General features: G+C 37.8%; 1 protein-coding gene across 1 annotated transcript in view; it reads right to left on the reverse strand.

Annotated features, from left to right (window-relative positions):
• The window catches only part of Wls (Wnt ligand secretion mediator), a 102,081-nt gene that overhangs the window by 41,652 nt on the left and 47,510 nt on the right, over positions 1–12,919 (reverse strand). Inside the window, exon 3 of the mRNA XM_005086972.4 lies at positions 3,488–3,612. Within this exon, the coding sequence (XP_005087029.1) occupies positions 3,488–3,612 (125 nt within the window). The remainder of the gene's footprint in view (positions 1–3,487; positions 3,613–12,919) is intronic.

Genomic DNA, 12,919 nt, shown 5'->3' on the forward strand with positions numbered 1-12,919 from the left:
ATTTAAAGTTAGTTTTGTTATACAATATGTGTATATTTCTACTCTTGTTTAAGATATTATATTTATACAGCTCATCTAAAATGCGATGTATGGTTAAATACAAATTAATAGTCATCAATAATAGTCAAACTTACAGACATGTTAGGTTTTCTAGATATACAGAGATATATTTCAGATGGACAGATAATCTTCAAGCACTTGAAAGACCTACAGAATATGGATTGAAAATGTTTTAAGAACTAGACCTTTCTTGACAGTGACACATTTGCTCCTGACAGCACCAAGAGGATGATGGACATTGAAGAAACTTATTATGGAGTTTGCTTTCAATGTGGCAAGACTAGTCATTTGGGCAAGAAACTGCTCTTGCCTAGACTGCTTGAAAAAAATGCTGTATGAACTGGACATACAGGACCTACAGGAAAATGACTGGTGAACTTGACAAAACAAGGTGGGACAGTCCTTCAGGGTTCCTGCCTCATGAAAGAGTCTGCCAGACATTCTACAGGACATAGAAGAAAGTGACTGATGAATTTTGCCAAAATAGGTGGGAAAGTCCTTCAAGTTTCCTGCTTCACTGAGAATTCTGCCAGATACTCTAGGCCCATCAGTAATGAATCATGAAAACTTATCTTCTAAGGTATGAGAGCTTTTGTCAGACATTATCAGTTGATTAATGGTGCTAAATATAATTCTTTCTCAAGTTATGGATGTATATTGGGTAATTCTTATATAAAGGATCTTTCTGCCCTGAACTCCTTTTTTCTGCTTTACTTACAAATAATTCTAGAAATATAAATCTGTAGGAATTAATGAAAATAAACTACAAGACGCTTAGCAGGATTAGTGTCAAATTCACCACATGCAGTTAGAGGCTGGAGGGTTTCCTTGCTTGCTTCCTTCCCTTTCAAAGTATGTATTTATTTGTATGCTATGTTTCTTGAGTATTTTGCCTGCATACACACACATACACACACACTTCTCTCTATACATACATCTCTCTCTCTCTATCCGTGTGTGTGTGTGTGTGTGTGTGTGTGTGTGTGTAATCACGTGTTGGGTCTGTTTTCTAAAGTTCTCCCTATACTAGAATTTATGGCGCTTAAGAAAAACAATACTCAGGCTGGGCGTTGGTGGCACACACCTTTAATCCCAGCACTAGGGAGGCAGAGGCAGGCGGATCTCTGTGAGTTTAAGGCCATCCTGGTCTACATAGCTAGTTCCAGGACAGCCTCCAAAACAAAACAGAGAAACCCTGTCTCGAAAAACCAAAAGAAAAACAAAGAAAAACAATATTCTTATTTTCTTCACTTTTCACTGCCTCCCACCTGCCTTTCCTCCCTCCCAACCTAACTAACCTCCCCTAACTCTGGCATAATTAGGGCAAATTACAACAGAGAGCAAGTTGACTTTTTTTTCTTGACTTCACATTCCACTAGAGACTACAGGGCTTTAAAGCAATTTCTCATTTAATCTTCAGAATAAGATTAAACTTCACCATAACTAAAACACATAGATTTGATGATTCGTTTTCTTCACACATTTCAAGGTTTGATCTCTTTTGATCAAGAGATCAACATATCCTAAAGATAATTAAGCCCCTGTGACTGAGAAAAAGTTACTGGCAGGACCCACACACACGCCTCACAATGAGTAAGGGAAAGTGAAAAATGACTTTTTTTTTTTAAAGGATAACATTTTCTGTATCTAAAAGCTCTACAACTTACATTTACTCAGGCTCTCTTCTGAAAGATACAACCAATTTACATCATATATAGAAGGGAATTTTCCTAAAAAATATATATTCTGAACTGTTAACTATGTCTCTATTTAGCCCAGCTTATAGATCCCTCTCATTTTTACCTATTAAATTATCTTCAAGAACATACCCAAAACAATTCTTCAAGACTGTTTAGAAGAAAACAGTCAATAAAGAAAGGGTCTGGTAGGACTTTTCAAGTTTTGTTAATTTTAAGAGGATTAATTAAAAGTGCACTGAAATTAAATCTTTGGTCCTGTCTCCTGTGAACAGAGAAAGAAGTTATTATGGTTTGAATATCCCTGTCAATACTAATTGAAATTTAGTTGCTATCATGATTTGGTCATGAGCATTCTGCTTTCATGAAAGAATCAGTGCTGTCACTATGGAGGCACTGTGGGTTAATAATCAAGAGAGAAGTTTTGCTATGTGAGGCCCACTTTTGTCTCATCTCCTCCTCCATATGGGTATGATTGCCCTCCTACCATGTTTTAGTGTAATACCTCACCAGATTCCAGCATCATGGTTGTAGACTCTCAGACTACATAAGCATGAACCAAATAAACTTCTATTGTTTATAATTCATTAACATATCAGCAGAAAATAGTGGGTTCTAAGTGTGGCCTTGGAATCTGTATTTCCCATAAACTTGCAATTCACAGTGACACCCTTGGTTCTCAGACCACATTTGTGTAATGAAAGACAAGAAAACAAACTGCAACAGGTGCTTGCATGCTAGGTATAGTTTGTCTATATGAGTTTTAGTTGACACTTTTTGTCCAGGTGGCCCATCTTGTTACCATTAATTTGATTCAAAAACATGTCTCAGACATAATGTTAAATTATAAAGTCATTTTACATGTACATGCTTAATATTTCCTCTAGTTTTTTAAAAAAACAAGGTTATTATACATTATCTTTCTGTTTCACAGAAGAAAAACAGACAAATTATAAAGCTTGATTATAAACACTGAGTTAGTGACAGAACCTAGAATGGGGGCTACATAATTTTATTCTAAATCCATGTTTTTAAATTACATTAAAAATATAAGACTATGTGTTGGGGAAGTCCTGTGCATTTGTCAATAAATCACTGTCTGGCCAATAGGAATCTAGATAGGTGGGACTAGGAGTCCAGGAGAACTCTGGGAAGGAGAAACACAAGGGATTCAAGATGTAATTCCCAGCAACCACATGCTGGCTCACAACCATCTATAATGAGAGCTGGTGCCCTCTACTGGCATGCAAGCAGAACACTGTATACATAACACATAAATAAATAAATAAAAATAAAAGACCAATGCTAGAAGAAGGATTGAATTTGTCCAATCTTACATAAGTCCTTCTGTAGCAACTAAGATGAAGACCAACAGATGAGAAAAAGCATAATCAAGAATTTCTTGTGGCTGGAGAGATGGCTCGGAGGTTAAGAGCACTGACTGCTCTTCCAGAGGTCCTGAGTTCAATTCCCAGCAACCACATGGTGGCTCACAACCATCTACAATTCAATCTGGTGCCCTCTTCTGGTATGTAGGCAGAACACTGTATATGTAATAAATAAATCTTAAAAAAAAAAAAAAAGAATTTCTTCAATGGAGACTATAGCTTCTCCTTAACTCCAAAAAAAAAAAAAAAAAAAAAGAAAGAAAAAAGAAAAAAAATTCCATCCCTGATGTTACTCCATGCCAACAAAGAAATACTGTCAATTTAGCAATAAAGGTACCCTACCTTGGGGGATGTAAAAGTACATTTGAGTTTGCGTGGTACTCTTTCATGGGCCATTTCAGTCCATTCAGAAAACATATCATCACGGTAACCCAGGGAAACGTCCATGGAAACTTCTGCATTTTCTCCTGCAAGAGAAAAGATGGACAATTTATAAATGATTTTGGGAAAAATACTTTGGAAACATTCCAAAATTTTCACACGTTTTTGCATGGAATCCCAAAAAAGAAAGAGATGTTATTATAAAACCCAAACTTACAGATTGAAGTCACAGTACTAAAGTCTAGTATGGATTCTGGATCTCCTTCCATAGCCACACTCTGAATCAAGAACTTCCATTTAAACTTTACCAGAGATAAGAACTTCATTCTCTCTGAGGCAGCACAGTTACTTAGACTCTGAAACATCATTAAAACTTATTCACCTATAACTTGTACCACTGGTCTAAAATATGCTATGAGAGCAACATGGAAGCTGCTGTACCACATATTTCCACAAAAAGTGCCGTAGATACTTGAGTACCACAGTTCCTTTGCTTTTTTTTTTCTCTCAACACTCTTCTTTAGTATGGAAATGATTTGAGAATTTCCACCAAGAGGTTTTGTCCACATATATCCGTGTTGAAATAGTAAAACCTTTAGGGGATGGGGTTTAGTGGATATTGATTAAGTCACTGTGGTCTCCACCCTCAAGAATGAATTAATAATAGGAATGAATCATTTCCCAGCAGAACAGATTGCTATAAAAAGAGAAAGCCTGACCTCTCCTAAGTCTTTTGCTTCCTGTCTCATGGTTTCCTGCACCCTATTACAAATACTCTCATTATGATGACATTCAACATGTTGCTATGTACCTATGAGGCCATTACTAGATACTGAACAGATAGAGTCACTTAATCATGACTTGTCAGTTCCCCAAAGTGTATATTAAATAAACTTCTTTCTTTCCTATAGCAGTAACAGAAAAACAACTAAGACATTTTAATTCCTTCTGTGCTTACCACTAGATACACTCTCATCTGAAAGCACCCTTCATAAAACTGTACCCAAAAGGTTCTCACTTATAAATTATATCTCTGAAACTCAAATTTCCTTCTTCTTATCGGACAAAATTAATTCTCTAAAAGCAAAGATTCATACACTGATATTGAGTATAGGTAGATGTATATATACCTCCACATCAACAGAGACTCCGGTAGGGTTAATTTACTATTTCTCAATAAGATTAGACTAATAAATTGCATTCATCATTTTTTGAGGATTTTATACCACAGTAAGAAAGCTCACAAATGGACAGTTTTAATGAAGTAAAAAATAATTCATAAAATACAGTCCCATATTTCCATAATGAATGGAGAACCAACCACCACTGAAAATTGGAATCAATTCTAGACTGACTACTAGCTGTAAATCCTCAGTTTGTTAATTTGTAAAGTAAAATCTGACTAACAGAGGTCAGATTAGAAGTACTACATGCTACGCAATATGTGGCATGCAATCAATTTATACTAAATTAGAATACATATAAATTACTAGGTATATAGAACAAATGTTTTTCTACTTACCAGTCTGGTGTGGCTTAAAGATGATTCATTGTCACTGTCTAGTATAAGTAAAGAAGGATTTCTTGATAGCTACATCTTAAACTCTCACACAGGGAATATTCTGGAAAAGTGAATCAATTTATATGATCCAGTCCTGCACTCCTGATTGTGAATTTAATAGTAGAAACAACCTTTCTCACTTTTAACACTAGCATTAGAAACTAGCACATTCAGCGATGTTGAAAACACACGTGGATAATCACTCAACTCAAAAGCACACATGTGAAAAAATAGTGGTTCACATATTTTTCTCTTTGGAAAACTATTCTCCTTGGAAGAATAGAGTGTGTCTTATACATGGGGAGAGTAAACTTATTTTGGACCTCACCCTATTAGAGTCCCACTTTAATGTGTGTGTGACTCTACCTCCTCCTCCTTTCTTCAAAGGATTTGAAGATTCTAGAGGACAGGAAATGTGCACACCCAGAGCCAACCCACCCAGTGCCCCACTTCTGCCTTGTGCAACTCTGGAAATACACTTCTTGGACAACTCTGATCTGATTTTCAGAATTCATGTTTTTCCCCCAAACTTGTTATCCAAGAGGACTTAAATAACCATTTGTGTGGTCAATAATGATCAAAAGGCTGCTGTTCACAGAAAGAGACATACACAGAACTAGATCTCAGAATTTGACGTGCCCTTGCACAAGTAACAAGGTTTCTCTCTGTATTAGAAGAGTAGAAGATTAAAGGGTTTGAAAAGTCTTCCTGATCAGTTATATTCTTACACATAATTTTGAGCAGTCCAAGAATCCTAAGTTCAAAACTGGTATTATAGTTCATTATGAAAGTATATCTGTAGCAAAGGAATCAAGACCTGGCTGGTGAAACCCAAAGCTGATCTAAACAAGGGGGAAATGCATGGATCTCAGACTGATGACTGAGAGGGCAGCATGGGACTGATTCAGACCCCCACCCCTCTGGGTGCCAGAGAGGAGGTCTCAGCAATCTATGGGACCTCAGATAGTATATCAGTATTTATCCCTGGCATTCAAATGGACTTTGGGAGCCCATTCCACATAGAGGGATGCTCTCTCAGCCTGGACATATGGGGAAGGGCCTTGGCCCTGCCAGGGATGATATGACAGACTTTGAAAATCACCCATGGAAGGCCTTACCCTTCCTGGGGAGAGGAGGGTGTTGGAGTGGTGGATTGGAGGGATTCTGGGGGTTAGGGAGAGGAAGCTGGGAGTAACATGTGTAAAAAGTTAAATAAAAAATAATTATTATAAAAAAGAAAGTAAATCTGTTGTAACTAGAAAGTACAATATATTTGGCTCAATAGTTTATTTGTCAAATATATCACTACGAAACAACAGATATGCCTTACCCTGGGTCCCACAAGAAAAAAACTAGCAATAGGCATAGGTAGAGCAGATATCTCAGGCAGAGAGAAGATTAAACAGGCTTAATCCTTGGCTTGGCCCCAGTTTCAACAGTTATAATCTGATGAGGAGGCTCAAAAGAGAAGCAATAAAAATTTTACATACTGTATTAGTTACAGTTACAATAACTTCTGAGGTTTATTTAAATTGCTTAATTCAACTTTCTATCAACTCTATTCACTAGACATTGAAATGTCCTTTTGATTAATAAGTAAACTGAGGCTTTCAGATATTAAGTAAAGGCATAAAACCATATTTTTGATATTAACATGAGAAAGATAATGAGCCTGGAGTAGGCTTAAAAGAAAATTATGAGGACTGAGAACACAGATTAGTAGCAGGTCCTAGATTCCATCCCTAGAACTGACAGAGAAATGGGAACAGGGAAGGAAGGAAAGTAGGAAGGAAGGGAGAGAAAGGGAAAAAGGAAAACTCTCCATCATATCAGGTACCCATTTCTTCTGTGGTTTTGCTGCAAGAATAATGAAAATAATTTGCTGCACTATAATTAACCAGTTTTTCTATATGCATCTTATATAACATCATGTTGTATATATTAAATGTGCCTAGAAATGTCTAAAAACTACCACTTGATTTGTATCACTTAAACAAGATTGTCTAACTTGCCATAGAAAATGTTCCTCCTATCAGTCACCGAATACAACTTCCATATGAGTCATTTCTAGCCTGCTGTTTCTAGTACTTTTGTCAGATAAAACAATAGAATTCAAGGAACATCTAGCAGCAAAATTAATCATGATTCATGGAGGAGCTACTCAACTCTGATCAAAGCTTTCTACTATGTTCCCAGCAGAGGCAAGGCTAAAAATCACCTCTGAAACCCTCTAGCCTAAGCATGGAGTCAGAATATGTTGAACCAAAGCAATACCATTTTGTGTGTGTGTGTGTGTGTGTGTGTGTGTGTGTGTGTGTGTGTGTGTGTGAAGAACTTGAGAATTGCAGTGTGAGTCAAAGAGCACTAAGTTGGAAGCCTCGGGATACCAGTACCTTTGGTTCTATCTGTCAGTGCATTTATAGTGAAGACAAAATAATGTGGGTGAGGAGTGAGGCTGTCTAAGGATGAAGCACTACATGTTCCTTCAGTAGCCAATGAAAGTGGTACTAATCCATTTTACCAGACTGTCTTAGTTTTTTTTTGTTTTTTTTTTTTTTAAGAGAAAAATCAATCCCATACTGGCCTCCCAGTCATCAGTCTGGGGTCCAAGAGCTCCCCCTTGTTCGGGTCAGCTGTTTCTGTGGGCTTCACCAGCTCAGTCTTAACCCCTTTGCTCACGACTCCGCCCTCTGATCCAGACCCCCTGAATGTGAGTGTCAATGAGGAGGCAATCTATGGGGCTTTGGGTAGTAGAACAGTATTTATCCCTGGCATACAAATGGACTTTGGGTGCCCATTCTACAATGAGGGATGCTCTCTCAGCCTGGACTCTTGGGGGAGGGCCTAGGCCCTGACCTGAACCAAATGACAGACTATAGAGATTCCTCATGGAGGGCCTCACCCTCCCTGGGGAATGGAGTGGGGATTGGGTGGGGGGCTAAGGGGGCTGGGGGGCGGGGTGGAGGGAGGGATCGGGAGCTGGGATCGACATGTGAAGCCAGCTTGTTTTTAATTTAAATTTTAAAAAAAAGAAAAAAACTAAAAAAAAGGAGAAACACCAGAAAATAAGCATTTTTTAATGTTTTTGTACATCTTTTCCACAAAGTATACTGCCTGGGTGTCTTTTGAACTCTGTTTTCTCAGACAAAAGTTGTAGGGAGAACAGGACTTATAGTGATTCATATGGAAGTTAAAGACTTGCCTCTTCCACTCACTATTCATGTGTTCCTGAGCAATTTATGAAACCTCTATATAAAAAAAAAACCCAGAACATGGATACATGGACACTTATGGACAAGAAATCAGGAAGCTGCTGTTCTTATGAAAAACTGAAACAATTCTCAATTTTCTTAAATGTAAGTAATCTGGTTACTAAAAAAATTCTTCTTCATAATCTCAGTGCAGGTCCACTAACAGAGCATCAGGAAACCCCAGACACACCACATATTTTCATGCTGACCACCACATCATCTTATCTTTTCTTCCATCTTGCCAACAGGTCAAGTTTGAAATTCTCTAGCTGCTTACTATATTTATAGACTGTTATGTCTTAATTTTACCCATTATCTACTCACTCCCTGTGTAGTTGGTGACAAGGATGCTATTTTTCCTGTGTATGAAGAACTCAGAAAGCCAAAGTTCCCAAAACATATTAGAGCTAATGTGTCCTGGCTTATAACTTCAGCATTTTGGCATTTTTCATCGGTATATGTGAAATCCAGAAATAAAGGATCAGTGGCTATTCTAATCACCCTTTGGCTCACTTCCCAGGATAGATTCTTGGGGTCCTCTCCTGTTATAATAGAACTCATCCCTTAGGATTTTATGACCACTAAATTATTCACTTCATGAAAATTGCTTAGAATAGTGCATAAAACATCAAGAATAGCAATTTCTGTCATCATTTTATTGAGAAAAGTGAGATCCTCGTATCTAACTTTCATTTAATATAATAGCAGGTGAGAAAAACATGGCACTTCTCTCCAAATTCATTCCAAACATGGAACACAAAACTGTGAAACAGGAGAGCTCTGGGCAGCAAGAAGTCAGTAAAACTGTACTGCTTGCTGTTGTACTATTTTCTCTTCTGCCTTTCAGTGTAGTAGGAAATCTTGTTCAGCTTTAATGACTATGTTGCATATAATAAAACACTGCTCTCATGGCTCCTGGGATTCTGCTTGGGCAATACTACCTGACACCTTGTAGAAACAATTAAAACTACATATCCTATTTGAACTCCCAGGGAGACAGGCAAGATGGTCAAGGTTACATAAGACACTGGGAAAAGCTATCTATAAAATAAAGACTCTGGTTACATCCTTAGAATAAGAGCAAAAGGTATTAGCATAAAGTATGTTTATGTCATGGTTTTTCATTTCTACTCTGGATTTGCCCTTTAGTGTGGAAGCCAATCATTCTATTGTGCTCTGTAAATTTCATGTTTTTCAAACAGTTTTAGAAATGTATTTGGGGTCATGAAAAATTAATTTCAGAGTATAAGGACAGGAACTAACTATGCATTGGCACTATGGTTCATTAAAATTACTACTTCCATCAGGTTAAATGGTGACACTCTCACATGAAGAAATTTACAGGACTCTGTAAGAGCAGATATGGTCTGTGGGGCTCATCATGGAAATATTTCAGAAAGATCAGTGTCCTTCCACACTAGGAAACATGGACTATAATGTCCTGGGGGGGGGGGGTTATACTAGTCACACTGCCCTACTTTGATGAGCAAATGAAAGTAAGAAGTGAGATAGCAATGGGTGGAGGTGAGTGACAAAGAGCTATAAAGAGACTAAACATATTCCAATAATCAAACACTGATGACTGATGAAAGCTGGGCTTCTGTGTATGAGTGACATGAGCAATAATGATGGAAGAAGTCATCTGAATTTTTCTCAATTATGCTTCACTGTTCAAAATTAGTAATTTGTGACAGCCACAAAGTACAAAGACACAAGCTGGATGTGCAGTGGTGCTAGTGGACATCCTGTCTTTAATTTCCTGGTTGGAAAATCTTAATTAAGTCTAACTTTCCATCCCTTTCATCTAACATATCAGCCATCAGCTAGCTCTCTGTACAGTTCTCCCCACCTAGGAGAGACAGAAACATAGGGTCTGGCCTCATATGTCTGGACTACATGGCATATGTATAGCACACCAGTTTTCTTTCCTTCCAGCAATAGGAGAGTTAGGCCATAATGCTGACCAAGTAAGTAAAAAGAAAGGGAGAAATAATTATTATATGGTGTCTGAAACTTTTTTAGCTTCATAAAGAAACATTGATTTGCTTGGGCCTTTGCCTTGAGGAGAAAAATACTAAAAAGCTTTCACAACCCTCATGTGCATTCCCACATTGCCAGGCACAAGTGGTTGTTTGGTGACCTCAGATGGAAGTAACTCAGACCAGTGGGCTTCCAGCCTCCAACAGACATATAATCTGGGGTTATTTGTGCCAGCAGTCCTCCAATCAAAAATTCCCTGACCTGACTGGTATTTTCCTGATGCTTTCAATTAAGAAAATAACAAAACCAACCTGTCTCACATCTATGGAATGTCTGCCAAAACTGTGCTCGGCTAATTATAAATTTGGCCCTGTCTGGGTTATTAAGGTACCCTCCAGGGTTGGGTGTGAACCGTTATATAAATGAATGAGCATGATTATTTAACAAAGTAGCCAACAGTCAGCTCCCAACATATCTTTCTCCATCCTGTCAAACTTTTGCATTGTGGAGAAGTATTTCCCTTTCTGTATTCTGATGTATTATCTACTAGCTGAAATTAAAAGCCTATGAATGCCATATGACAAGGACATTTCTTGTGTCAAATCCTTTACAGAGAAACCTTTTTTTCAAAAAAAATCTATTTTTTCTTATTGCAGTCAAGACAGCAACTACATTAAGGATGAACAACTGGAAACACTATTGGAGCATTAGCTGTTTGTAGATTAACGAAGCGCCACAGATCATGGGGAAAACAAAAAATTCACATCATTAATTCTCTCTGATTCTTTCAGACTTATTCTTCTTCTCAACTCCTTCTCACACTGCTACTACCTATGGCCTAATTGAGATAATTTTTCAAACTGCAGCTAGATAGGCAGTTTATAAAATATCTTCAGTGGCCCATATCTTTAAATTCAGCACTTAAGAGGCTGAGGCAGGCTATCTGTGAGTTTAAGACCAGCCTATTTACATAGCAAGTTCTAGACCAGCTGGGACTACATGAGACTTTGAAACAAAACAAAACATACTTTCAATGCTTTTATACTGTCCTCGGTTTAAAATAGAAACTCTATAAATGGCATAGTAAGTTATATCTGGCTTCTCTATGGTCCCTTCTCTTCTTCCACCTAGGCTGTCCCTTCCTCTACAGCCTTGGCAGATAAAAAGATGTCAGCTCTGAAGACAGGGAATCTGTGATCTCAGCTCACCTTGTCACCTGAGACCGAATCAGAACTGTAAAAGAATCTTAACTTCTCCAGTTATGAAATGGGAAATATACTAAATCCTATCTTCTAAGGCCATGGGAAATACAGAAGGCAGTATACGCCAGTACTTGACAACCTCAGAATATGCAGGCTGCTATTTCAACGCTGCCATTTTGGCATACTGCACACAGCTAACTAGCACACAAAATTTCTAAAAAGAAACCCTTTAAGCACAGTGAACTTCAAGGGACTGGAAGTAGCATCTCTGCTCATATCAAACTAATGCCTTTTTAACTTCAGGAATTGCATCTTATTCATTCCTGTTTTCTTAGTCCTTCAAAATTTAGCAAGGTCCCCATATATTGTTCCCACAGTATCCTATTGACCCAGAATTGTATGCTTTATACCACTTTACTATCTGTATATGCCACTCTTTTGCACACATACTAGAGGCTACTGAATGCCAGAGTCTACCTCAACCATGTTCACAGTTATAGTACTATCCATGTCTTAACACAAGATATTCATTAAATATTTACCAAATTAATGAATATTCCCTTCCATCAAATATTCCTTTATAAATTATATTTATTACTTTTGTGTGTATGTAATGTAGGAGGATGCACATGTCATACCACATGTATAGAGATCAGAAGACAACATTATGAAATCAGTTCTCTCCTTCCACCCTTAAATAGATTCTTGGGACTCAACTCAGATTCTCAGGCATGTGTGACAAGTGCTTTAACCCAGTGAGACATTTGCCAAGCCTTTAAATATTCTTTTTTTTTTAAGATTTATTTATTTATTATGTATACAGTGTTCTGACTGCATATATCCCTGCACACCAGGAGAGGGCACCAGATCTCATTACAGATGGCAGTGAACCACCATATGGTTGCTGGGAATTTAACTCAGGACCTCTGTAAGAGCAGCCAATTCTCTTAACCTCTGAGCCATCTCTCCAGCCCTGCCTTTAAATATTCTTACACCCCAAATTGCCTGCCACTCTATAGCATTCTATTGCTCTACTTTAGTGGCATTGCTACTTTCTCCCTTGCTTACCACCTGCTTTGTTATCCCCAGTCCTACCTCCACATACTTCATGCATATGCATGAATATATTCACATGTACCACACGTTTGTAGATCTCACAAAAAATATGTTCCTCAAATTTGGCCCATAATTAATTCCTGTGATGTTTATGACTTTACAGACTTAGATGTTTGAATAACTGGTCAGGTCATAGTTAGTAGAGTTGTTTGGGTAGATTTAAGAGGTACAGGCTTGCTGGAGGAAGTACATCACCCAGGCTTTGAGGTTTAAAAGCCACATGCTATTCCCAGTTTTCTCTGTCTACTCCATGCTTATGGTTCAAGATGTGAGCTCTCAGATC

Source organism: Mesocricetus auratus, unplaced genomic scaffold (genome assembly GCF_017639785.1).
Source record: "Mesocricetus auratus isolate SY011 unplaced genomic scaffold, BCM_Maur_2.0 Super-Scaffold_100009, whole genome shotgun sequence".
Classification (NCBI taxonomy): Eukaryota; Metazoa; Chordata; class Mammalia; order Rodentia; family Cricetidae; genus Mesocricetus; species Mesocricetus auratus.